Source organism: Corapipo altera, unplaced genomic scaffold, assembly GCF_003945725.1.
Source record: "Corapipo altera isolate COAL_440 unplaced genomic scaffold, ASM394572v1 61411, whole genome shotgun sequence".
NCBI classification, from domain to species: domain Eukaryota; kingdom Metazoa; phylum Chordata; class Aves; order Passeriformes; family Pipridae; genus Corapipo; species Corapipo altera.
This window is the reverse complement of record NW_020884875.1, coordinates 20764330-20790976: the sequence shown is the minus strand read 5'-3', so window position 1 is coordinate 20790976 and position 26647 is coordinate 20764330. Positions and strand designations below refer to the sequence as shown.

Sequence of the window (26647 nt, the reverse complement as noted above, 5' to 3'; positions counted from 1 at the left end):
GAGGTACTTTTACATCTATGAGTAATATAATAAAGTGAGTAATGTATTTCTGATTTTACTCATTAAACTATTTGCATTGCAATGTTTACATTATGAAATTTCAAACACATTATAAATACAAAATGCTAGCTCAAAAGCACAAATGAAGTTTATTGAATTGCACCAAAACAACTGAAGCTCCCTAGGACTGCTCTAGTGCTCCTTACTACTTACCATATTATGATGCTGTCATAGGTAAAACCTAGCTTTTCTTCAGCATGGCCAGCATTACAAAGAAGCTGGAAATAAAAGAAAATACCTGTTATTTATAGCTTTTTAAAAATGACTGTGCAAAACTTCAGATTTTGGGAAATGTTTCCAAATAAATCTCAGAAATTTCATTCATAGCAATTAAAAAAGTACCAACTTCACACTTTTCTGAGAATTTCTGCTATCCATATTCTGTTCCTATGCATATCAAACACTGAGAAACAGTTGTGGCCTCCCATACAAAGAAAAGGTTGCACAATTGTGTAAGCTGCGTACTGGTCAAGTTTTTAAGCTCCAGATGGCTGGCTGGGCAACTGGTAACCTGAGCAGAGATAAAAAAATGACTGAAGTCACAGCACATCTGGATCCAAGCAGGCTCAGGTGAGGATTTTGAAGCAAAGACTGACACAGATGGTCCAATGCCATGTTTTGCCACAGTAGCAGAGGTGTACAAAACATCAGAAGGCATTGCCAAGTGTTCTGTAACTGGTATTTGGTCTTGGACTGTCATCCATTGCACAGAACTCCTAACTCCGGAAAATCAGCGCAAAGGTTGAATTTATGCACACAAAAAGACAGCAGTAAATTATCACAAACTCTGAACGTTTCAACCATATCTATTAATTTTGAACACAAAAAATTTTAAGTGCAGTTTTTAAGTCTAAAACCAACCTCAAAAGGAGCAATCTAGTGCATGTCAATGCTTTAGCCTCTTGAGGAAAGGAAAATCTGTTCTGTGAGAAGAGGTGATGCTGTCCTCCTTTGCAAGAAAGGCAAAGAAATTCCTAGTCATCTCACTTACCACCTCCTGGCTAAAATTATAAAATACTATCATGTTCAAATCCCAAAGCACTTTTCCAAGCACTTCCAAAAACTCAAGTGACTAATACTGATTGCAATAGCTTTGCACTTTGTCCTCTGTTTTCGAAACAGGCATGTGTTCAGTTCTAAGTCAGTGCAGTATTAAGTTTCTCCTCAGTGAGGTATTCAGGAAGTGTTTGTGCTAACTAGTCAAAAGCTCTGCTCTAAAAGTGCTATAATATATCAAACTGTGGGACACTCTCTTTACTGCTAACAATAAGAAATTTATAATAAACAAAACGAACAGCTAAGTTAAGGCTACTGTAATTTAAAATATTTTGTATGTCCCATGCTCCAGTTCTATACTGTTCACCTCTAACTGAAAAAAACAGCATACTGCACACAAACTCTGCTTTTAAGTAAACCCATTTTATTAGCATGACCATTTATACTCAAACAATACTTAGGTTTATGTTCAAAAAGTACAAGGATCACATTACATTTTACGAAATTGTATGCATAGTTATAATTGTGAAATCCAAAGCTGTTAATCAGAGATTATTAAATTGGCCTGGATCAGCTCCGCATTTGGGCTCAAATAATCTAAGTTAATCGAAGTATTTTGGATTTTGCACTTTTCTTAACCAAGATGATTATAAAACATAGGGGAAGTTTTTACATAACCTCTTTTTCCCCACCTTTCAAATTTAAGTGATAATAAAACTAGACAATTGATGCATTAACTGGTTATGACAGCATGCCACTTCCTAACATCAATCTATTTTTGTGCCATGTTGTTAGACTGCCTAAGGCCACCACTGCTGCTCTAGCATTTCTATTGACATCTTATGAACTGTAAAAATTGGCTGGCAGAGTGTAGGCAAAACAGTGTGAGAAGATAGCGAGTAAAAACAGTTCATTGTTCAGTTTCAGACAATTACATCAGTAGTTGTTTAGGCTAATCATTTATACATCTAAACCTCTCCCCAGCATTCCACCCCAGACACAAATGAGAAATCCTAATTTAACATACCAGATTATCCTCAACAGTCTATTTTTCCTATTTAAAAAACCCCCACAGAATTGTAATTCTGATGCAGGAAAAAAACATTTTTTAAAGAGTTGCTATTGTGTGCATCAGTGCGTTTCTGAATCTGCTCTCCTAGCATCATACTCACCATTGGTTTGCATCTTGAGCAGTCCTGAGACGAAACTAAAGCATCTGATGTGTTCAAGGAACCCACTCAACCTGCTGCAACTGCTAAAGAGCATTCAGTTCACTAGACCAGTTCTAGTCTAGTTGTTGTTCTCAGCAAATATGTATACTGTGGTTATTAGCTCCTCAATGCCAACTGTTTTCATCTCTGTATGTGTTCCCACTGCACACACTTTCACTGATGCAGCAAAAAAATTATACCTAATCTTGAAATTCCAAAACAGTTAAACCTGACAAGTTAAAATTTTCATCAAGTTTAGCCGCTGTGCAGATATATATTTCCGAATTTGATGGAAGTTATTATAGAGGTGTTTGATAGTGTCTGTGCATAAATGCAAAATATTTCTCACAGAGAATGAACTGGTAAAATTGGCTAAAGAAAAATATGTAGGTTAGCTACTGTAGCTACTCGTTTCTTCTCACTTCAATGGGCCACCAATATTTAGGCATTAGCTTTCTTTACAATTTATACAAAGTAGTGTTCTAACAGGATTTCCAGATAAAAAAGAATCTAAAAGATTGACAGTAAGATCAGAATTCAAAAATGTTTCAGTGATTTAAAAGGAGTGACCAAACTCAAGAAAAAAATTCAATTAAATAAAAGGAAGAGTGTATCACATCCTTCAGGGTACCACACATTAATGGATGCATAACAAATTAAAAGAGTCCAGTAGAGAAACAGTAGATGTCCAGAAAACATTCATTAAGTTAATTTAAAAGAGAAAAGAAAAGAGAGATTTATCTTTGGGAATACTAATAGGACTGCACTATGTTTGAGATTAAGAGACTTTGTTTTCCCCATTTGACAGGCTGCTCTCAAAACCATAAGAACAAAATTTTGTGTGCCACATTTTAAGAGTAGAAAAAGAGGGAAAGTGCACTCAAAACTAAATTTGGTTTATTTAGTCCAGGAAAAAAAGAAAGGTAAAGCCAGACTGCTGTATGTTTGAAAGTGGAAAAGTCATGGAAGCTGTCATGAAGAAGATACCCTTCTGCTGGTCTTAATGCTTTGGGTGTTGCTGAGTTATAAATGTCTGGGCTTAAATACATGGAAAACTTTGCCACTTTCTTCTCATTTCACCTTCAAACAACATTAAGCAGATCAAAGATTCTGGCTGAAGTGCAGTGATATTTGTAGAGGGCTGAATTCCTGACAAAACTAAGTAACTGTCCTATGTTTGACTGTAACATACATAACATTGTAGCATAAGTTTGTAGGCGACCAGTACCAGAATACTAAAATCTACCTTTGGCCATACACTGACATATTTCATTAAAATAGCAATGGATTATCATATCATACTTGGAATTATGCAATTCTCTATATTTTTATATTTCTTATATTTTTCCATACATAGATCTTATATATAAAATATATTTTTATACACACTGTAAATTTTATATATTTTTATATATACTTATATAGAAACAAAACTAGAGTATACTTTGCAATTTAAAAGTGCCAATGAGTCAACCTTAAAATTAAAATTTTGTGATATAACAGACAATGAATAGGCACAGCAAAGACTCTTTGAGGGTGAGATTTAATACTGGGACAAAATGGTACTTACACTAGGCCAGAGAGTGACTAACTTACAGTGAAGGTTTTTTTCATGTTTACTGTCAGCTATGAGTTTTTCATGCTACTCAGATGAGTCATAGTAATATGAGTAACATATCAACATGTCTTGGAAACGGTAGCTCAGAACAACAAAACCACAGGAGGTCAACAGCTCATACAAGGGGAGTGCACACTGAGACCATTCAAGTTCATATTTAGAATAGCCACAGCAATTACTAGGTAAAAATATTACATTATTCTATGCATCCAAAATGTAATTATTGCATTGTAACTTTGGAAATAGTTTGAACCACTGCTGGTAACATTTATGAGGAGACTACTTTGTAGATCCCAGTCTTAAGAGAAGCCCCTACTGAAATTGTGGACTCTAGATTTAGACACATACTGTCTCCAAGTTTTTCACAGCCAAATGTCCCTAAGCACATGTTCTGTTCCAATCTGCTACATCATCATGACATTTCACGTTTTGCTGACAATTGTTTATCTACTTGGATGAATGTTACAGTCTGCATATACATTCAGATTCTAACATACTTAGATTTTGCAAAAGACAGCTAAAACTCTAAAATCACAGACTACAATCAAGACACAATTCGTGAAAGCCTCTATGGCCATATCCATATCCAAGGCACTCAACCTATGTCACAGTGAAAGTCTGAAGCATGGTCAAAAGCTAAGACATACAGAGAGCAGAACAGTAGAGCTTCATTAAATAATGGTAGAATTAGTTTTGAGTAGATTGAAAATAATTTTCCATATCGCTGTATCACTGATGCTATTCAACTGCTAAGTTTAAGCTAAAGTGAATTAAGTTTGATTTTTGTCCTTTAAGAAGTGCCTTCCTTTTCGAAAGAAAACCAGAAATCCCTACATTGTCTGTGGATTTTTTCCTCAGTTCATTAGTAAAATACCCTTTTAGTTTTACAATGGTATAAAGGATCTCTCAGAAGCTCCCAGTAGGATAAAGCTCCTATAACACAGGATTATAAATAAATACTTCAACTCACAAAGATATTTTCCACTAGGTAATTGCAATTGTACTGTTTCTGGTTTCAGTGATTTATCACTTACTGCTTCTCATGGGGGTGGGGAAAACCCCCAAGAAGTAACCATGATGTTTTGGTATTAATCAGCAGAAGCTGGGAAACTTCAAGGCTCTTGCCCTATGTAGGTGGCCATATAAATGAAAGATGGGTAATCCTACTCAGCTTACTGAAGCTAAAAGCACATACCAAGCTTGTGAACTGCTGTGACAACTGAAAGTGTCACTGATCATTTACCAGAGGTCAAGTTCTCAAACAGTTTTCAGTTCAGAATTTAGGTTAGCTTAAACAGCGATACAGGGAGTTTGAAAGGAATACAGATTGAGATAATGCAAGTTTTTGCCCAAAAAACTGCAACTCCACTTACTAGGTGACAAACAGCAGGGGAGGAGTCTGCTGTCATTCAAAGCAGTTAAGACTTCTGAGTCTGCCACTGCTGCAATTCAGAACTAAACACACCTTTCCATAGCCTGTGCATCACCAGACTGGGAATGCTAATTTCTTGGATCAGAAAACTTAAAACACCTGTTGGACAAGAACAACCTACATTCTGCAGCCAAAGAGCCAAGAACATGAACATCAATGACTTAGCTAAGTAGTAGTACTAGCTAAAACTTGATGAATGAAATGTAAGTTTTTGTAAAATATCATGCATACAGCATTCTCTGCACACTAATAATGGTGTTGTGGAGATGTGAAAGTCACTAGTTAACTAGTTAACTAGTTTTGAAGGCAAATAAAAATGAAAAGGGATTTATATCACCTACGCACAAAGTATCTGCTTTACAGTATCATTCTTACAGATGAAGTAATAAATCCTGTTGACTGCTGATCACCTTTATTTAAAAAAATTTAAAAAAAGTAAAAAAAAATTAATCAAAGTATTTAACTTCTGCATAAAATCCTGGAGTCTAGTTCAGTACTAATTCAGTAACTTTTAAAGGATGAATACTTTCCTTCTCCTCAAATAAAGGGAGGTGAGGGGAACAAACCTCACCTTAAAAATCCCACGCTCTCTCAAGTAAAGAAACCTAAATCTAAGACACCTCAGATATCTTTAAATTAATTCAAAATTTGGTGTCTATTATGATCCCTACCAGGAAACTCCATGTTAACTTCCATCACTTGTTTCCACATGATATGAACATTTTGCTTCCCCTGACCAAAGAACTAGAACAGTCAGATTTGCAGTCTTTGAAGGAAAACATGACTACTGCAGACATTTTCTCTTAAGTATAAGAGAAAATTCCTAGCAGGAGAGCTAAACTTAATCGATTTTCCATATTATTTCATCCAAAATATGCTACTAAAAATTTTCAAAGGTCCCTCCCCCGTCCATAGTACAAATATGCTAGATAAACTAGCCCTTCAAAAATGGATTATGAAATGCAAGAATTTACAAACAAATCAAGTTCACCTTCAATTCCAAGACAGGATACAAACATCCTCAGCTCTTAGCACATCAACCTTACTTACACTTTTGTCTCACAAAGGGGGAACTGAGACTATACTAGTCCAGGGTAGAAGAACAGAGTGCAAAAAGGAAATAAAACCATTTCCCTCAAGCTCCAGGCTTTCACTTTTAACCACTGGAATGAAAGACACAGAATTGTTCCAACCACAAGGCAGACAATACAGTACAACTTGCTACTTTTATTCTATTCTCATAACTGTATTTACAGTTCAAACAGAAATAGGAAGAGTTTTTAAAACCAAATGCTCTGTTGTACATTTGTAAACCACATATTCCAGGGAGATAAATATAAGAACAAGTGTTAAATATTAAACACAGTAGTATGATTCTCTTATACAGGGTCACTCTGATTTAGGACAAAAACCAGGTTCTGAACTACAGTCTCCACCTTCAAAGGTATATTTCATTTCAGGAAGCTGCTTCTCACAAACTCATGATTTCCTGCCAGACTTATGTCCAATTTATGAAAAACTTCCCTGCATTTCTGTAAGTATTTTCCATTTTTAATGGAAAATTCTTCAAATATTAAATTGTGGAATTATTCGGTTTTTCCAAACTATTTTCTAAAAAGAATTTTTGGTTCCTCTTTTAATTACAGTGTGCTTATTTACTAATTTACCAGTTATGGGTGATTAACATCTGATTTTCAATAGTAGAATTTACATTGTTTTAAGATCCATAGTTTCAAATATTGACTTTCCATTAGGAATTATGCATCTGCAAACCTAATCCAGTTCTTTAATTTTAAGACAACTAGAGAATATGGAAGTATTCACATTTTAAAGTTTCCAGATTATCACAAAAGGGAAAGACAGCTATGCATCAGACTTTTCTAACAGCATAAAGGGCTTTCTTGCAACACAGTTTGGAATCCCAGTGAAGACAGCAGCATTCTGTCAATGGGTGATGCCTGACAGACACAAAGCAATGACCCAAAGAAAAGATTTCAGTCTAAGTTCAGTTCCTCAGTGAATGCTGTGCACCTACACGTGCTCTGAACCAACCCAGAAAATGGAGCATTTACACATTTGCTACTAATGCATTAGAAGATACATTTATTTTTTATTGTGATTTTGTTCTCAATACTCACCCACCAGCTAAAAGAATGTCATACGTTACCACTGAAGTTGTCAGTCTTACAAGGAGCCCTTTTAATAGCCAAAATGCATGAGTCCTCCCTACTCACCATATTCAATCAGTTTACATCCAGAAAGTTTGGCATTTCACATTTTTTATTTAATTCTGTAGCACAAGAACTAATCTTTAGCTCTATTTATGCAACTTAACCCATTAATTGGGAGGTATTTCAATCTTCTAAGCACTAAAATACTACAAAAATTCAGCCAGCAGAACATGTACTCAAACTTTAGCATAACTCTCCATTCACATATATTCCTGTCTTTATTTGGTACCTTCTTCTCCCATAGTATGTATGCATACCATAGTATGTATGTTCCATGATACTAAGTGATTTCATTCATCTCCCAGCCAATGTCTGAGAGTAAATACAAAATATTTTGCCTGTCGGATCACTAGTTTTATGACACCATTTGAGCTCTTACCTTAGTAAAATTATTCAAGTGACCTAGTTTTCTCATATTTGACACGCCTTGTAATTTGGCCACATTTTGGAGAATCTCTCTCATATTATCACAGGGGTCTGCAAAAGAAAACACGTTATTAGCAGATACAGTAAAAAAAAAAAAAAACAGAACCAAAAAAAACCCCCTAAACATGTGTTCAACATGCAGTTTCATAAATATAATAGGTGCTCTCTCGGCCTCATTTTTGCTCCAAGGAGCACCAATTTGATTTATGCTTGGAACCAAAAGCAGGCATACCTGCGTTCTGGAAAATAAATGCTAAAGGCCATGGAGGAGAGATACTCTTATTTTAAAGTAGATTTTAATCAGTATTTTAGATTTACAGCTGACAAAGAAATCCATTTAGTGTCTGAAACTCCAATCCATACATCTCATAAGTGAACAACTTTATCCTTAATCCCCTTGCAATCGAAAGACAAGAAGTAAGCTTAAAAACAGAAGGAAAAGGACCGTATGTTACTGACACATCACATTATTTCTTTTTTTCCAGACAAAGGGCTGGAATTTTGTAAAGATGGGCCTCTTTTCTGCTCTTCCTATTACTTTCCACAATGACCCTAAACTTTAAATAGAGGGTCAGACCTTTCTAGTGACATGGGAAGTGAGCTACAAGGTAAACAGAGAGGCTAGGAATGTCTTCTCCTTTCTTCCTAAGAGTCCACCATCCCAACAAACAAACAAAACCTCACCCACAACAACAAAACCCCACAAACCAGAATTCAGACACCAGTTGACGACCCCGCATTCTGCTGGAAAACAGAAAAGGGACTATGATAGTGAGGAGAGACAATACTGTCCCACTTTTGGGACTGAGGTTGGAAGATTAGGTAGAATGGAACAAGCAGCATAGAATGGGGCTGGGTACACGGGGAGCTCCTGTAACAGAAACTCAGTAAGCTCTGCACATCATGGTACTGCAACAGGACAGTTTTCAAAGGGAGATATATTTGGCTGCAGGATTCTCATGCAGTCTTGGTTTAGACACTGAGGATAGGTTTTACAACGATACTATCAGCAGCTTGAAATAAATGAAATACCAAGGTTATGCTGGAAATGTAAAGTAGTGAAAATAGTACCTTACCAAAAAAAAAAGAAATAATTGTGTTACATAAATTGAAGCCTTCAGAAAACATCTGAAGAGTCCAAACATCAGACACCTGGAATGCAGGACAGAGAAGAATGTTTGTGTGTGGTGCCCCACACTAGCTTCAGCAAGAGAAACTTGCCTCCTACTTCAGAATGAACAGCTGGAGTTGAATTTGTGGCACATACATAGTCTTTTATTTCCCTGTTCTTCCTGAAGAGGTACTTGTATATTTTTCATTATACAAAGGAAATGGAAATGTAAAGAAAGCATTATTACCAGTTCTCTATAAACCAAGCTTTTATATCATTTGTAGTTTAAAATCTTAAACCAACAGATCTACAAAGCAAACAACTAGCTATCTTGTCAGGATATATTCAGAACATATTTGGAGAGACAAGATCATGTACTTGAACCACTATCAGGCATCAAGACAGCATTTAAAGATTATGACATCTACAGGTAGGCACCTGAATTAAGGTGTACAAACCTGTTAATCCACTGTAGTCAATGAATATCTTGTTTATCAGCCAATGAAGTCAAAAGCAATTAGCCTGATGAGCTGCTAGATGTCTACTCAAGGCTAAGGTGAATCAATTGTATTGACTATACTGTTTAATGAAACTTTAGTACATGTAGATATTATGCTACTGTCACACCATATAATTCTGGCAATTTTCAAACAAAGGATCAGTGAGATTTTGGGAAGGCAAGATAGGTTTCTAGATTTGGGAATCAATTTCTGCTACCACCAGCTTGATGTGAAACATCCTTTTCCACAGACCTAATGACAGCATAAGCAAAGTCAACAATCAGATACTCAAGTACAGACACACTTGCACTGCTGAACAGTATGCACAGTAAAACCAAACACCCCATAACTCTGAATTTAAATTGGAATATAGGCATGCACATCTTTGAACCACCTCCAATCCAGAAAAAAATTTAAAAAATCTTTGATATGATCACAGAAATTAGACACAGTAAGAATTTTACCAGATCCCAAGTTTAGGATTCCTCTGAATAGTTTGCTTTTCCAGGGCTTAATTCTGTTTAAGAAGTTTGCAATAGCTCAAGCCATAGGATCATAGAATAGTTTGGGTTGGAAAGTACCTTAAAGATCATCTAGTTCTAAGTCCTCTCTCATGGGCAGGGAACCTTTCACTAGACCAGTTTGCTCAGACCCTCATCCAACCCAGCCTTTAACAGTTCCAAGGATAGGGCACACTGAAAACAAGTAGTTTAGCATAGTTATGGCACTACAAATAGTTTATATCATAGCCCCTGATTTTAGGTGTACATAACAGGAGAGGAAAATAACTTCTTCATAATTTGGTTTCTCTGAAAATACAGTTTGGTTGACATTTATACTTTGGTCTGCCTTGGGTAACGTGTGGGAATTTCCCTGGCTCACATCACTTTTGGACCTGTAACATACCCCTTTACACCACAACAAAGATCCCAGGTGAGCAGTCTTAGAGCTTCCCAGAGTTTTCTACTTCAGTTCCCTGGAGAACAAGCAGCAAAAGTAACTTTCCAAAACGCCTGCAAGTATGTTTAAAAGTTTTATTTCTGAAAGTGCAGATAGCTACATGAGCACGGTAAGCCGTAAATTAGTAAACCTCTACCAAAACTAAGTTTGCTGTATGGACAGGAAAGACCATGAGAGTAGCCCAGAAAACCTCTTGCGCTTCAGTGGCAATCAATATTCCTATCAGAAGTGCGTGAGTTGCGCTGCCTTGGAGAAAGGTAGTCAATTTGGACGTGAAGAAACCAGGACACAATGGTATTACAATTTCCCACATTAACAATCCTGTAGCAATGGCAGACCTGTGTGATGAGGATGCCTAATTAAAACATGCACTAAAACCATTTTCCTCTATTTGTGCATGAAAAACTGCAGTTACAGCAACTTTTCCTCACCTTGTCCTCTTTCTGCTGAGAAAAACTCTCATTTCTAGAGACATAAAAGTTTGAGGAAAACCCTCTCTGCAGTGCTTAGCAGGGCAGCCAGGTATTTCCCAGAAGCTTCACTAGCAAATCAGTAATTTGAAGCAAAGTGGGAACTCCAGAACAAGATCTACAAACCTGTGAGAAAACTGAGAACATGACAGACATTTCCAGTATTGAATTGATAATACAAATACAGCAAGTTAGATGTCTCACACTTCTATCAAAACCACTACTGCTTAAGAAAAACAAGGCAGTAAAGAAATAAAGACCTTCTAACAGCATCCTACCTCAGAAGGAACTAAAATTAAAGGAGACTTTTTGAGTTGAAGTCTTGTTTTAAACTCCAGAACTCTCTCACTAAAAGTATCTTATAAAAGAAGTTAATAACTGCAACATAAGGTGAGGGGGCAAGGGGGCTAGTGGTGGTGGTGTGTGTTGTTTTGGGGTTTTTTTTTAAGGACCCCAGTTCAGACCACTGCTGCAGAGATTTCTTAGCTTTTACTCTTTAGCTCTTCAGAAGTTCCTGCTTTTGTATCTGAAACAAAAGACTAAGAAGCTCCTTACTAAAGACCCCTCAAAAAGCCTATTCTTTTCTGACTCACTTTATTTATTACTGAGATGCTGACTCGTATTAGGAAAAATTTCTTCACCGAAAGGATTGTCAAGCACTGGAACAGGCTGCCCAGGAAAGCGGTTGAGTCACCATCCCTGGAGGTAATTAAAAGATGTGTACACGTGGCACTTAGGGACATGGTTTAGTGCTGGACTTGGCAGTGTTATATTTATGGTTGGCTTCGATGACCCAGGGTCTTTCCAAGCTAGACAATTTTGTGATCTCCAGCCGGCCCACAGCAACAACCAAGTATCTCCACATTCTTTCCCATAATGCTTCTGAAGGTGGAGTTGCGCAAAATGACTGAGCTGATCTTACAGCTTTCTTCTGCCGAAGATGCACAATCCCTTCCCTTCCCTCTCCCGTCCCACTATGATACATCCTATCCTTTACACTACTGCAGCATCCATTGACTTTACATTCAAATTATCCTGTTAAATAACTCAGCAGAATCCTTTGTGTTCTTTTTGCTATCTTAGTTCTCTAGTGAGTTACCACTCAAACTGAATTCTTACAAAATCCACACAGAAGTGGTTGAACCACTGAGCTATTCACAGGTAGAGTGATGAAAGCAGGATGTACCTGTTCCACAAGACGCTCAGTAGAAAAATGTCCAACTATCTTTTTTTTTTTACTTGCACTTTACAATTGCCAAATCATCCCAATTACTGTACACAAAGCCACTTTGCTTAAATGCCATCATAAAATTTGTTGGTATATATAGAACTTGCAAACGAGCCCACTTGTGTTTTGCAGCAACAGATTAGCTTGCTAATCATTACTACCTCATTTTCTGAATATCTGTCTGCCTTTTTTTGGACAGCAAACACTTTGAAGTAGCAGTTGTTCTGTTTACTTTTGTGACACCAAACACAGTTTCTCACCCACAACTATCTGCACTAACACCCAGCACTTAAAATTATAATCTTTAGCACAGAGCAAAGCTGGTGTTTTCAAAACATTAGCCTCAAGAATTCCATGACCTTCTACGCCTAAAAGTAATTCACAGACGCATGTATATCAAAAATCTTCGATGTTGTGTTGTTGTTTGTTTTCAAACTCTCATGACCTTTTAGGGCTTGACTCATTTTTCACCCCTTCAGGACTGTGACATTGTTTTTCCCCAGTGAGAATCATGATGCATTCTGACAGATCCCATTCTCCAGAGAGAAAGAACACCACAGAGGTCCCTCTACACAAAACAGCGAGCGCTTCATCTAATGCAGGGATGAAATAGGACCAGCAACAGCTATATTAGCACAAGTGACAACTCCTTTCCCCTGACAGATTTAGCAGCATTGTTTGACCACATTCAGTATGCTAGCAGCATACCAACTCGCTATTCTGTTATGGCCATGTGAATAAAAAAGACAGAAAGAAAAAAAAATGGTAGGCTTTAGCACACAAATAATTCAGTAACTCTGAAGTCAGGTATAATGAGTTAAACTGAGGAGTGTGTATTTCATACGCATCACTTGGTAGATGCTAAAAAAGTAGCTGTACACAGCAGCCAATGTATGTACAGTAAGTAAACTCTCAAGTGAGAGACTCCACTAGCAGCTGATGTCACACCTGCTAGAATCACAGGGCCAAAAAGTAAAAGACTAAATACACATGAAGAAGGAAGTTGTACTTCACTGTACTCAAGCATCTCACTGTTGACTAAGAACACAGGAGATACCTTCCTCTTTCTGAAGGAAAGAATTACAATATAAACGGATGATCCTGGTGAACTTCTGTACACCTCTACACATATTAAGAGATTTTTAAAGTTTAAATGCTGTGCCACTGCATATTGCCAAGCTGCTCTTAATTGAAGTACATGCTGCCAAAATGAAGGAAGTTGAAGCATTAATACACTGTTCTCCATTTCTGCTGAAAAACTTATCAGTTATTAAAAGCAGTGAAACATTAGAAATCAATATCTTCAAGGTGTCTATGTAAGATTATATGACAAGTAATCAGTCTGCTAAGCCACTTCTTAATCAAGACCTTTAATAATGAAAAGAAATATCAATGAGAAGGCATATCAAACCACTATCAACTTGTTGGAAAAAAAAAATCAGGGCAATTATGTAATCTTCATGATATGAAAGTATTCTTAATATACATCTAATTCAAAAGGTGGAAACTGCACAGAAAACCTAAGAACAATTAAAGAAGGGAAAGCTACATAAAAAAAAAAGCAAACTGCATGACACAGAGATCACTCCTGAATTATTTATGTTAACACATCAACTCCACTTTGCCAGATTAAAAAAAAAATTGGCACATGAATACTTTACAGTCGACCAAGGATTTCCAAAAACATAATAACACATGTTTAGACTGAAGATATGTCTCAGTTTATACTGTAAAAAACATAATTAAATGTTTGTTAGCAGTATCAAGTTAAGGTAGTTATGCTGAAAAATGTATTGAATACTAAACCAGATGGATATCCTCTACGATCACAGTTAAAATTCTATTACGACATTTGAATCAGTGAGGTGTGAAACACTTTGCACTGGTATAATGTAATGTTTTGCCACAGAAGTCTTATAAATTTTAGATGAAAAAATCCACATTGTATATCAAGTTTTAAAAATTGAGAACAACCCCTTGAAGAGTGTAGGTGACCAAAAGTCAGATTTCTGAAGAATGAACCTAGTGATTCATGTGATTTATTTAGTTTGATTCCTATAGCTTTCAGGGGATTCCACTAGCTTTAACCATACAAAGAGCACTTTATTTTCAATACATGTAAGTTCCAGTTCAGGTTCATGAAAACAGAAAGCAAATAAAAGCTAAGAACTCAGATTATTTTCACAACTACTAATTAAGAAAGCTATGAATAGATGAAAGGGGCTCAGTAATAGAGAAAAAAGCACACCTCCTCTCTTTCATGGCAGTCAGCAAAGAAAGTAACAAACTTATACCCAACCCCTCCCAAAAAAAACCCACCACAATGCCATCTCTCTGCACTAGTACATACACAATTGTATACCATGATGACTAAAGCCAAACTAGGATTACAGTTTTCTAACAACATTTCTTCATTACCACTTCATAGTAATACATGTATTCCAGAATACAGTGAAACTCAAGAAGAACTTCCTCTAAAACTTTCAGAAGTTTAGATATTTAAAAGAAAAAAGAGAAAGAAAAAAGAGAAAGAAAAAAAAAAAAGACAAAAAAACCAGAGGATCAAAATGCTGGAGGCTGAGAAACACTTTGTAACTGCGTGACTATGTATTTATTCGCCCTGTTCTGCTCTCTTCTCTGCAACAATTATCAGCTGCTGCCAAGGTTGGAGTGACCCAGTACAACTGTTCTCATGCTCGAAAGTCAGTAAAAGCCTTTCCCAGACACAAAACACTGGTCACGTCAGTACACAAATCAAATTAATACTGCCCAGAACATCAAGGATGGATATGAATGACGAACATAAGTTTATTGTAATGGTTTAGAAAATTATCTTCAGTTCTTCCAACCCATTTTCTTCTTTTCTGTCACTAATTCTAGAAACAGAAAATTCAGGGTGATCAATTTTTAGTTGTTTTAACAAAAACATACACTGCACCTTTCTCACATCATTGGCTTACTGTTTAGAAAGTAGATCAGGCAAATCTGGTTTCAAAACTACTCAAGAGAATCCTGATCACCTACTTTGCTGAGTACTATCAAACTGAGAAGCAAGTTAATATAACTAACATTAAAAGAAAATGTATGAAAGGGAGAAATATCATCCTATTCTAGGACTATTTTCTCAATTAGCATTCCGATTCTTCTCTGAATCATTCTGATTTGTTCAAGAACCTGAAACTGTAAGTATTACCTGGCCCTTTCTGATAAACTCTAAGCTTTCAGGAGGCAGCCACTGTCTCCAGAAATATCCTGTTACTCAGAGAGTCATGTAAGAAATCCAGTAACATCAGCAGACGTAGGATCACCCAATTTGCCAATCAAGACACGAAGGGCAATTTGGAAACATCGAAGTGATAACATACTCAAATAATAAATGGACACATCTAGAAACTACAAGTAATTCACAAAAAACACTAACTTCAGCAGGAAAACTTTAAACTGTGGTAATTACCCCACCTTAAAATGCTATAACCAGAAGATTTCAGAATAGTGCTGATTGATGACGCTTGGGAACTTCAGTCCCTTGTATTAGGGACAGGTCCCTGTGTCACACAGTTCATACAGTCACATTGCTGCCACCACTCAAGACTTCTATACTTTCTCCTGTAAAGGTAATTTTAAGAGAAGGTATAGGAATATCATTCATAAATTTCAGAACAAGACCTAGGTACAATTCTTTGAACATAGAAGACACTCAACTTGTTGGTCAGCTTCAACTTAGGAAAACCTATCCCACTGAGGTAACACACTAACCTAAAAATCTCAGCTGCAAACATCACTTTTATGAAAACAGCAAATTTTTTTCCATTTCATTTTTTGTATTTCATGAAAAAAAAGTCTACCCACAACACACACATATGGTTTGCATAAAGAAAGATGAACACATTCTAAATTCTCTAGATACAAGGTTGCTCAAGCTGAATTCTGACTTCACTGATGCTCAGGAGGTAACAAAGGAGTAAGATTACTTACAGATTTAATAATTTGTTTTTAAAGAAGTAATTTCCAGGCAACAGCTGTTCTTGATAGTCCTCTATTTTTATGAAGTAATTATTTTTAAATATATGTATTTATTTATAGACTATGTACCCTTCTAGCAGGAAACAAATATTTTATGCAGCTAAAAAAACCCAAACAAAATCCCTGTGTTGTTCACCATACATCTTTACATGAAGAGATTAATTATTCTTTGTTACTCTTACAATTATTGTGTATTTTTCCATAAATCAAGGCCATATTGTTTTGCTTTAAATACCTTACCTCTGTGCACAAGTACCTCCTATTAATCATTCTGTAGTCTTAAATCAACAGCTGTAGTTCATTTCACAATGAATAGTTATGCAAATAGGGCATGGAGATGTAGGTACCTCATTTCAACCAAACAAGTGCTAACTGACAGGAGCTATTTCAAATATGGGCAAGTAACTGTCTTTGCTCATCTTTACCATTCTGCCATCCTTTTGGTCTAGGACTTGAAAGGTTATTGAAAATATCACTTATAAACAGCATAAAATTATGTTAACTACCCATTTCTCCAAATGAAAGAGAATTAAAAATCTTTGTGCTTTTAATTTTACATGTCAGACAATGAATGTCAGAAAACAAACAAATAAATAAATAGATAATTTAAAAAGTATTGTTCTGAAATGCTGCAGGAGAAACCACCTAAGTGAATGGTGATATGTAGCCAAAACCATAGCAGTAAGTAGCAGTTGAATTAAAGTGAGTTTAGAGAAGTCCAGATAGCGAAGAACAGAACTAGTAAATTTAGAAACAAAATCTCCCCTTTTGGGAAAACTTTCATAAACACTCTATCACTCAGACTAATTTATTAATGAATAACATTGATTCATAAGCTATTGCTGTTCAGGCAGAATTTAGGTGAAAAGACTTCCTCATTACGTTTATTTACTCAAACCTATGCAGGACACCATTGAGGTGCATACTAGAAAGCTTTCAGATATGTGCTTACAGTAAAATTCAGTCAAGTAACTAAAAAATACAATGGTAAGTACATTTTTTTTGTTCTTGTTGGTTGGGTTTTGGTTTTTTTTGTTTGGTTGGGGTTTTTTAACTCCATTTTCTCACTTATGCATCTTTACCAGTGTTCCTCCTCTTCACTAGACACAACATCTTAGTTAAAACATTCCTCACTAACTGTGTTCTGAAGTTTTGCTTCCCAAATTTTCTGTCACCAAACAGATGACCAGCAAATGAAAAAAAAAAAAATCACTTCTGCATTAAATCCAATATTACAGATTTTTAAACTGGAATAAATACTTTTGATTGTGACAGTTATGAGTACTCCAGTTAAAAAACTGACAAATATCAGCCAGCACGGGTAGTAATGTTACGTCACCTTCCCCTCTGTATCATAACTAACCACAGGAGTGCTGCTCAGTGTACAAATTTACCTGCAGTCTTGTACAAGCATCTGCCCACCTGTATGCAGTTAAAAACACCTCCAATGAAAAGCAAGGCTCTTATTTTATGACATATTTTGTGTAGTTATCAAAGCCTCAAGACACATGCTTATATCTTATTTGCAAGAAGATAGTCGGTATTAAAAGTAGACATCTTGTGTCACTTAACTGTTTTAAAAAAGAAGTTTCAGACAGGAGTATCCATTATGAAGTGTCAAGTACAAGAGTTAAGAAAAACTTACCTGATTTTTCAGTACATTCCCCCAGGCCAGTCAGCCATCATTTCAACATCAATTCTCAAGCCGTCCTGTAACTCTCTTGCCCTCCTCTGCAGGTTTGAGTTTGTATGGATATAAACAGTAGGAAAACTGCAGTTGTAACTATAACTATACAACTATAACTGACTATTTCACTTTACACTTAAAAGAGAAAAACCCCTACCTGATGTTAAGCATCTCTTTATGTTACTAAGGGAAAACTTCCAAGATTGCTAAGTAACTGGTAAAGTATGCATGAAGGTCATCAGTTTGGCAAGTGATGCATTTCTTTCTGGGCAGGCTATCCTTGACACAGCTTCCTTATTTACTGTAATTATGATGAGGGGCGTGTTTCTTTACACAGTATCTACAATGGATAGGCTCAGACGGAAAAAAATGGCGAAACCAGGCATTGCGTTAACCTCAAAGTGGGGTGGTCAGAAGCAAATGAAAAAAACCTGAATAACATTTATCACAAAGACTCAAACATATCAAGAAGGAAGCAAGACATTTTGATACTTCACCGGTTGGGGTGAGTAGAGAGGAAGCATGTTGTGGAATGTTGAGAAAACACAGCATTGCCTAAACATCGAAGACGATATTGACAATGATGCAAATCGCAGAATAATCTCCTTTGTAAAACAGAAAGTACAAGATATTTTATTCTCTGAACCACAAAGAACCCACACACAGAAGCAAATTTAGAGATGCTGCACACAAGAACTTTAAACACAGATACGAGTGCAGATATTCAAAGACATAGCAGTACCCAATTCCTAGAAATCCCTTAATGACAGACAAGCAAGTCATAAGGTTTTAAAGTGGTCTTTTGTCAATATTTTTCCTTCACTGAAAATGTTGTTCCTACTTTCAAGAAATGAAAAGTGAAAATATTTTAAGCACACACCATGTTTGTAGTTCCGAGAAGTCTTACGATTATAAAAGCAGCACTTAGGAAGCAAAGACAAAGGTACACAAGTGTTCTTAATCTAACCAGGCCAATGCACTGTACAATTCCAAAGCAACAGTCAACTAAAGACCATGTGCAAGCACAAGTGCAGACAGGAAAGTTAAGTGCGTGCCTTAATTTTGGAGTGCATGTACTCAGCCCTTCTAACTCTCTTACTTTTAAAACCTACCAAAAGCTTGCACATTGCCAAAAAAGTTAGCAGGCCACCCTCATTATCACTTTCCTTTGGTCCCCCTACATAAAAACCTCAATATACAAGAATAACACAGTAGAACATTTCTCAGACAGTAAGCACAGTAAGATCTCTCTCTGACAGCTTTTTTCAAGTTGCTCCTTTGTATCTCAGAAGAGCTGAAAAAAATGTTACTAATTACCTTTTTGCTACTATTACAGCTTCAGTTACAGATTCACAAACACGGGAGCAAAAAACAGCTATTGCTCCGTGTGACCCGCTCTAACAAAACATCCTGCTATAGCTACCCATCAGAATGGTGGCAAACTGCAAAGTGAGGGTGAAAGGTGCCCACACATTATGATTACTTGGCTATTTTTAAAATACTGTCTCTATGGTGTGGTGGAGCCCCACTTCTTATTTTCAAGCCAGGCCACGTATACCAAGAGTACGCAAAGAAGAACCTACAGGTTTTCCACAAAAGTCTTTCCATTAGTGTGCAAGAACTGCCTCTGAGCCACCAAAAAGTATGTACCAGCTGCCATCTCAGCACTGGTTCCCTACCACTCCAAAAGGGGTTTTTTCCTTCCCCCACTACTTCGAGCTTTCAGTATCAGACAGGTGCCTTGTATTCCTCCCCTGCTTCTTCCATACTGATGAAGGAAGCTGAAAACAGCGTGGTCATCAAATCTCAGGCTGACTTTGGAAACAAAATTCATCCAGCCTTCTTTGACTATCCCACAAATAACCCTTAAAAATGCCCGACATTTCTGTGGGCTGTAAACTGCAAACAGCATCCCGAGATATTTGCCCTGAATGCAATGCACTACGATTTGCCATGTGGGAATATGGAATCAAATACTACATGGTTTAAAGCAATGCAAGCACAGTAAGAAAAGTAACACCATTTAGATCTTGTGATGTTATATGGAACCTCTGTATGTTTTATTATTACCTACACGACAGGAGGAAATTATTAACAATGGAGGCAAAAAAGGAAAAGGGTATTTTCTCAGATAACACTAGTGAGTTTTGTGATATTCGCTCTCAAAGAGAAAAAAAAAAAAGCCAGTTTTCTCAGCTACTTTGTTCATGTATGTCCTGTGTTATAGCTAGAAGACTCAACATTTACAAAACAGAGAGAATTGGTTGTACAGGAGAAGCTGATAAACCAAAGTATTATCTTATAATGTGTGTTTACGAATAATAAATGAAAGCACTGATGTTTCAGATAGGTACATTTCAGTTGATTAAAGAGTACAGTATCAGAAAGTGAAGACTGTTACCTTCAAAAAGAAGGAAATGAACACATACAGCACTCAACCATGAGCAGCTGGCATCCCTCTATCCGTAAGTGAACACGTTCTGTGAAGTTCCTAATAGCCTTTGCAAGCTCTAAGCTACAAGATTCCCCGAAAACAGGGATCCCTTGAAGAAAGACAAGCCTGATTACAGATAATGCACTGTGCTCTCAACTAGGCAAGTTATAAACTACCTCAGCCTTCACAACCCAAAGGCAACAGCTAAAACTCCAACAAGGAAAAAGGTGTTGAACATCCAGCAGCAGAAGGCAACTCAGCTACAGAGGTGAGCAAAGAATCATGGAATGGTTTGGGCTGGAAGGGACCTTTCAAGGTCACCTAGTCCAACTCCCTGAAAGGGCTTAGGAGCAAAACAAGTGTGGATTACACATGCCTTTTAGAGCTTGCCCAAAGCTCTGGGAGGTATATGAGCTGCTGTGATTCAGGTTGGAATACCTATAAAACATCCAGAAACAAAGATGAATTCTACTAAAAATATATAATATTTGCATTGTCCTTTCTGGCCTTAAGGAGTTACGAGCTTGATTTCAATAGTCTAATTAAACCAGCCTCTCTCATCCCATTGCTAACTCCTTCCAGATGACTGCAGTGGGAGTTGCACTGGTAGCAAGTCTGTCCTCCTTTTCCTTTCCTTTTCTATTCTGAGAAGGTAACATAACGCCAAAACCTGAGTGCTCTAAATCCCAGTTATTAATCGCAATTTTATAATCAACAGAAGACATGACACATGACCTTAAACAGACAGAAGCAATGAATTTAACCTGTATCTGTACAGTTTTTTCTTACTATACCAGCAATTATGCCCAAAATTGTTCTGGGGACAATTCTTCCAGAGTTGATCATCCTTTCAGCAAACTGATTTTCTTAAGAGAAGATTTATCTGAATCCCTTCAAAGGATGGGGCACAGGCAGGGTCAAGTGGCTCAGACATAAAATAAAAAAAACCCAAAACCAAAACAAAACCACCAAGAAAGAACCAATCCCCCACTCAAAAACAAACGAAAAAAAAGCAAACCCTTCTGCCCCAAAACAGCAAACCACATACTTACTTTACATTATCATCTTTTACCAGGTTAATATTTTACATAGAAAATTCACACACACCTATGCAAACACAGACAATGCATCATCCACTATCACATAAAATCTCATTCATAAGCATCATTATGTATCATTTTTAAAAAGGCAGAGCACAAAGGATCTCCAAAGAATAAACCCCCACTAAAATAGCCATAGTAAAAAAAACCAATATGGTGTCTTGTGAGAGAACATCAGCAATCCTGGAAACTACTGCAGCAAAGAGCAAACCAAACACATGCAGAGGAATGTAGATTAGCTCCACATAGAGCAAAGCACTCTTTGAGCCTTAAATGCACAAAAAGACAGGAAGAAGCCTGACCCAAAGCAGCATAAACAGGGGTAGTGCTCACCCCGCATCTACTGTTAGTTTTGAAATTCTTAATAACAGCACTGGTTCCTTGCATGGGAAGAACATAGTTAGAATATCGTCCACAGGTACAGACGAGTGAAGGACTGACCTGTATGCTAAGTCGTGCTCATCAAACCATTACTAATCAAACCACTACTCAAAACAAGGCAACAACAATATAACTTCTTGTGTTTGTAACAAGGAGGGCCCTGTAACTAGAAGCATATGGCTGAAACACTGTTTATGGTGATCCTCTACTTGGCCCAAATCAGGTATTCCATATTAATCAACACAAAATTCAGTTCTGCAGGGAAACAAAAAACTTTAGAATGTTCTTTTAAACTAATGCAAAGGTGAGCCCTATGGAAAACTATGCGATCTGCACAACACAGTGAACCAAAATACTGTACTATTAGTACTGAATTAGGGTAACAAAATATTTGAACCAATTGCTTACATAACCATTTTAACAGCTGGAAAAACAAATATTCATTGTGTTCACTGTGGAAATCAAGTTATCATCTAGCTTAGTTAATGTCTTGATATGACTTTTAGGCTTCTTACTTTTGCTTCCTCTTTAAAATGATGTTAATACCTACTGTGGATAAACAGTGCTACATTACTGACCAGTAAGCTGCAGGTTTTCCAACAAAATACCAAGACCCTCACTTTTTTCATAAGAGATGACACTTAAATTTAAAGCAGCTTTTTATTCAACTGCAACCACCGCAATGATTTTTTTTTTACTGTTGTTAATAGGAGCTATATAGTCACATTGCAAAATATTTTTTATGGTATTAAAAATGTTTTGCATCTTACCTGAGAGTCTCTTTTCAATACCATACAGGTCAAGTAGTTTTACTGCTACTACTACAGGTCTCTTGAAATCAGTAGGTGGCTGAAAACAGCTCATGGCAAAAATCAGTATCACAATGATGGTTGCCTATAGAATTCTGAGTAAATGATGTCAAACAGACCACATCTAAAAATTACCATTCCACCATTTAAATTCTGTGTATTGTTCTTTCACATCAAAACACTTCAGTATGCTATGCTACACAACATAAAAAAGTTACTAAACCCATTGATTAAAATTCTGATTCTGCAGATAAACAGGTAACACTGCTTACAGTACTAATTGGGTCGTGTTTGAACAGTTAAGGCCTTCATCCCACATTCTGTTGGCAAAAGTTTCCCTTGTCTTGACTTTAAAGACCGCATTTCACTGGAACAATTATATCCATTTGGAGAGAGAGGAGACATAAGAGCCTACTTCTTTAAGCTGAAAAAACCCTAGCTCTCTTCCCAGGAACTAAAACATACTTGTAAGTATGATACATATACATGGAGATAACTTTCAGCCCTTTCTAAACACTCATATTGGAGGAAAAGAGACTTAGAAAAGGAATTGTTGATCCTGCATCTTACTAAGTAGAAAACAATACTTATACTGCTAATGTTTGTACTTCCTTTATGTTTCACTGTTCACTTTTATCTCATTGATTCTGTCATTTCCCTGCCTGCTTCCCCATAAAATTGATCTATACAGGGTAAAAGCAGTCCTGAATCTCCTGAAGCAGAACAGTTATACACCAGCATCAAATTTATTCCTTCTCCCAGACTAGGATCCTCTGCCCCAGGAAATATCATTGCTTCTAGAGCAATAATATTCCAACTTACTTTTTGCATTTTACCCATCTCTTTGAGACAGCCTAATGCTTACCTTAGTCCTCAGCAAGACAAGACCAACTACACATTTAGGTAGGAGAGCTCCCCATCGTCTGCGGCAAAATCTCTCGGTGTGTAGCAGATGTCAGTGCTGCTTCCTTCCTCTTACCTCCCCCCCGCACACACACACACACATCTGAGGGCAGCGGAGGATGTTCGGAGCAATTTAACAAGCAAAGAGGAGACGAGTGGCTGCCGGTCTTGGAGCAAGAAGCTCACAGCCAGCTGGCCTAGGACAGGCAGGGATTCACGACAGGCAGGGATACACACGGAACGGTGGCAGGAGCAGGCACGGTGCTGCCCGGAGCTGCAGGGCGCGATCGGCCGGAGGGCCGGGCATCGTAAACACGAGCACCGGGGGCTCGGAGCGCAGCGCCCGCCCGCCCGCCGGTGCGGGAGGAGCCCGGCGGCCCCGGCGCGGCCCCGCGGTGCCCGAGCAGCGGCTTCACCAGCGGCCCCGGCCCCGCGGCCCCACCAGGCCGCTCCACGCCGCCGCCCGACCCCCCCCACACCTCCCGCCGCGGCCGCAGCGAGGCTCAGGTGGCCCCCCCGGCCCGGCGTCCCCGCCCATACCTCGGCTGAGATCGAGGGACACGTTCTCCTCGCCGCTGTCGTTCCGACCTGCGGGGACGGGGGGAAGAGAAGAGCGTTAGCCGGGCGGCGAAGGAAGGAGCGCCGGGGTAGAGAGGGGGGGCGGGAAGAGGGAGAGAGGGAGGAGAGGAGAGGAGCCAGGGGGGGTGCCGGTGGGTATGGGGCAGCGGCGAGGCGGCCCGCGGGTTGCTCCTCACCTCGGATGCGGAGGTGCCTCAGCGAGCGGGCGCGGAGCGTCGCCGCCATGTTTGCGGCCCCGCAGCCACAACACCGGAAACCTCGCCCGCTCTCGCGAGGGGAGGCGCGCGAGGCGCCCCCCCCCCCCCCCCCGCGGGGGCGGAGGGGGGGGGGGGGGGGGGGGCTGGGCTGAGGGAGCGGCCTCGGAGCTGAAATTGCGTTTTCTTTCTCTCTCTCCTTTTTTTTTTTTTAAACGAGCTTTGCCTGTTCTGTTTCTTTCTTTTTCTTTTTCTTTTTTTTTTTTTTTTTCCCTGGCCTTGTGACGAGGTGATAATTCACGTGGGTGCTGCGTGACCGTGGGTGCTTTTGTACGCCGGATGTTTTCTGCTTTTCTAATGCGTGAAGTAATTAAAAAACCCCAAACAAACAGAAAAAAAAGGCTTTTCGCCGCTTTGTTCGGTCTGTGCGAGGTGGGCCTCTCTGCAGCTCGAGTGTTGGTCTATTTCTTGCTACTTTTATATTTGTTGAGCTTAACTAATAAGTGTATATATTAAAGGAAAAAAAAAGAATTCGGAAAGTCCCACTCTAAGAAACCTTGTAGTTACCTACTCGATCATGTCTTTTTTAGTCAGGAGTTTAGATACGCAGATAACACCTTACGTCGTGCCCTGACACTTCAGAGAGACGAAGCAAATTCTTGCACACAGACTTCCGAAATTCTCGGGAACAAAACCAGCAAATAATACTCAAGCTGAAGTGTAGAAGTAGCCAGACGTATAAAAATAGCTTCACAAGGTTAGATAATTGCTTTCCTGTTTTCTAGTCAATCATTTTCCACTCTGAATTTTCCCTCTTCTCCAGAGGTCTTTCAATTCAGATCCTGCACTACCCATAAAAATCTGGGGCTTGTAAGTATTCATGAACAATAACTTTCACCTAAAAATTGGTAAATTAGATTTCACAGTTACTGATGCACTTCTAAAACTTTAATACTGATTTAGATGAGTAAAATAATTATTTGTTAAGACAGAGTGGAAAAACTTTCTGACATAGTTAATATCACACATATGAGAATCTTGTTTCAATAGAATTATATCAAGCGTATTTAATTTAAAATACCACTTTAAAAAACTTCTGTATCATAATTTTTGCTTATTAAATATGAAGCTAATGTTCTGGAGGAATCACAGGTTCTCAAAATTAAAAGCTCTAAGTAGTAAAATCTCATCCATCCACAGGACCAAAACATGTGAAACATCCTTGAGGAGTTTCATCAATATGCTTCAGGGCTGTCTTTTAAAATTTCATGTCTGGAAAACCCTTGACACCCTAAAAATGCCGAATTAACTACTGCTAGTGGTATTAGTCTTGTATCCTGTTTACTACAAATTCTCCAGTGTCTAATTATTTTCACATAAGCTTTGAAACACCACTCAGGGTTGGCCCACTCTGAATTGGATTTGAACTTTGTAACCTGCATGTAAAATGCTTTGGACGTTCATGCCAAATACTGTGAGTTAGCATTTGTTACTATTGCCGTATGAGTTAGCATTTATTATTATTATCATACAACACTTATTTCTTCCCTTATAGATAGAAAGTCAGACAGAGTGATATATTTTAAAAGAATCTGAACATCATCTTCCAATAAGGGAGAGTAAGAAAGGAGGTAAGGTTTAAATTCCAGAGTACCCTTTTGCAGCTTTGTTCCTGCAGACACCCTTTAATAATCAAAATATTATGTTTAACTTGCGGGGCTTCAGTTTCCTCTTTCTTTTTCACCCTAGTTATATTTGAATTCTGTGGACAAAATTGAGATTGTCTCTGATAATGACACACAGAAGAATGCCATGATGTCAGTTTTAAGTCTACACTAAAGGTAGTTTGAGGTATAATTAATATTTGCCACAACTGGGAAAAAAAAGGAAACAGAACATTAGATTTTTAATTTTTTGTTATCATGAAATGGAAAATGGGAAAAATGCACTAACCTTAACTACTTAACTACCACAGGAGCTTCCCACAAAAAAACCCAAAAACCAACGAAGCAAAACGAAAAAAATCAAACAAAAACAACTGGTGTGAGAATGAATAATCCTCACCGTGTGAGAGTAGAGGACATTATGGGATCTGGTTTTAGAGCTTTTCCTATGTACTGTTCTTCCCTTGAATATGGGGAAAGAATCACAACAGTCTAATTAAAAAATTATAAACATTCCTTACCCATCAAATTTGCTACACATTTTCATCATCCACTGTTGCTCCTGAGTATGCAGGGTGGAGAAAGATAGAGAGGAAAAAAAAGCTATCTCATTCATTTGAAGGAGGGAAA

At 37.8% G+C, this 26647-nt stretch overlaps 1 protein-coding gene across 1 annotated transcript in view; it reads right to left on the bottom strand.

Annotated features, from left to right (window-relative positions):
- Positions 1-24429, bottom strand: part of RICTOR (RPTOR independent companion of MTOR complex 2) — a 74387-nt gene extending 49958 nt beyond the window's left edge. The window contains exons 1-4 of the mRNA XM_027634402.1: positions 24336-24429; positions 24121-24168; positions 7928-8025; positions 214-278 (exon numbers count right to left, since the gene is read on the bottom strand). Of these exons, the coding sequence (XP_027490203.1) occupies positions 214-278; positions 7928-8025; positions 24121-24168; positions 24336-24384 (260 nt within the window). The 5' untranslated portion in view covers positions 24385-24429. The remainder of the gene's footprint in view (positions 1-213; positions 279-7927; positions 8026-24120; positions 24169-24335) is intronic.
- Between the last annotated feature and the right edge of the window lie 2218 nt (positions 24430-26647).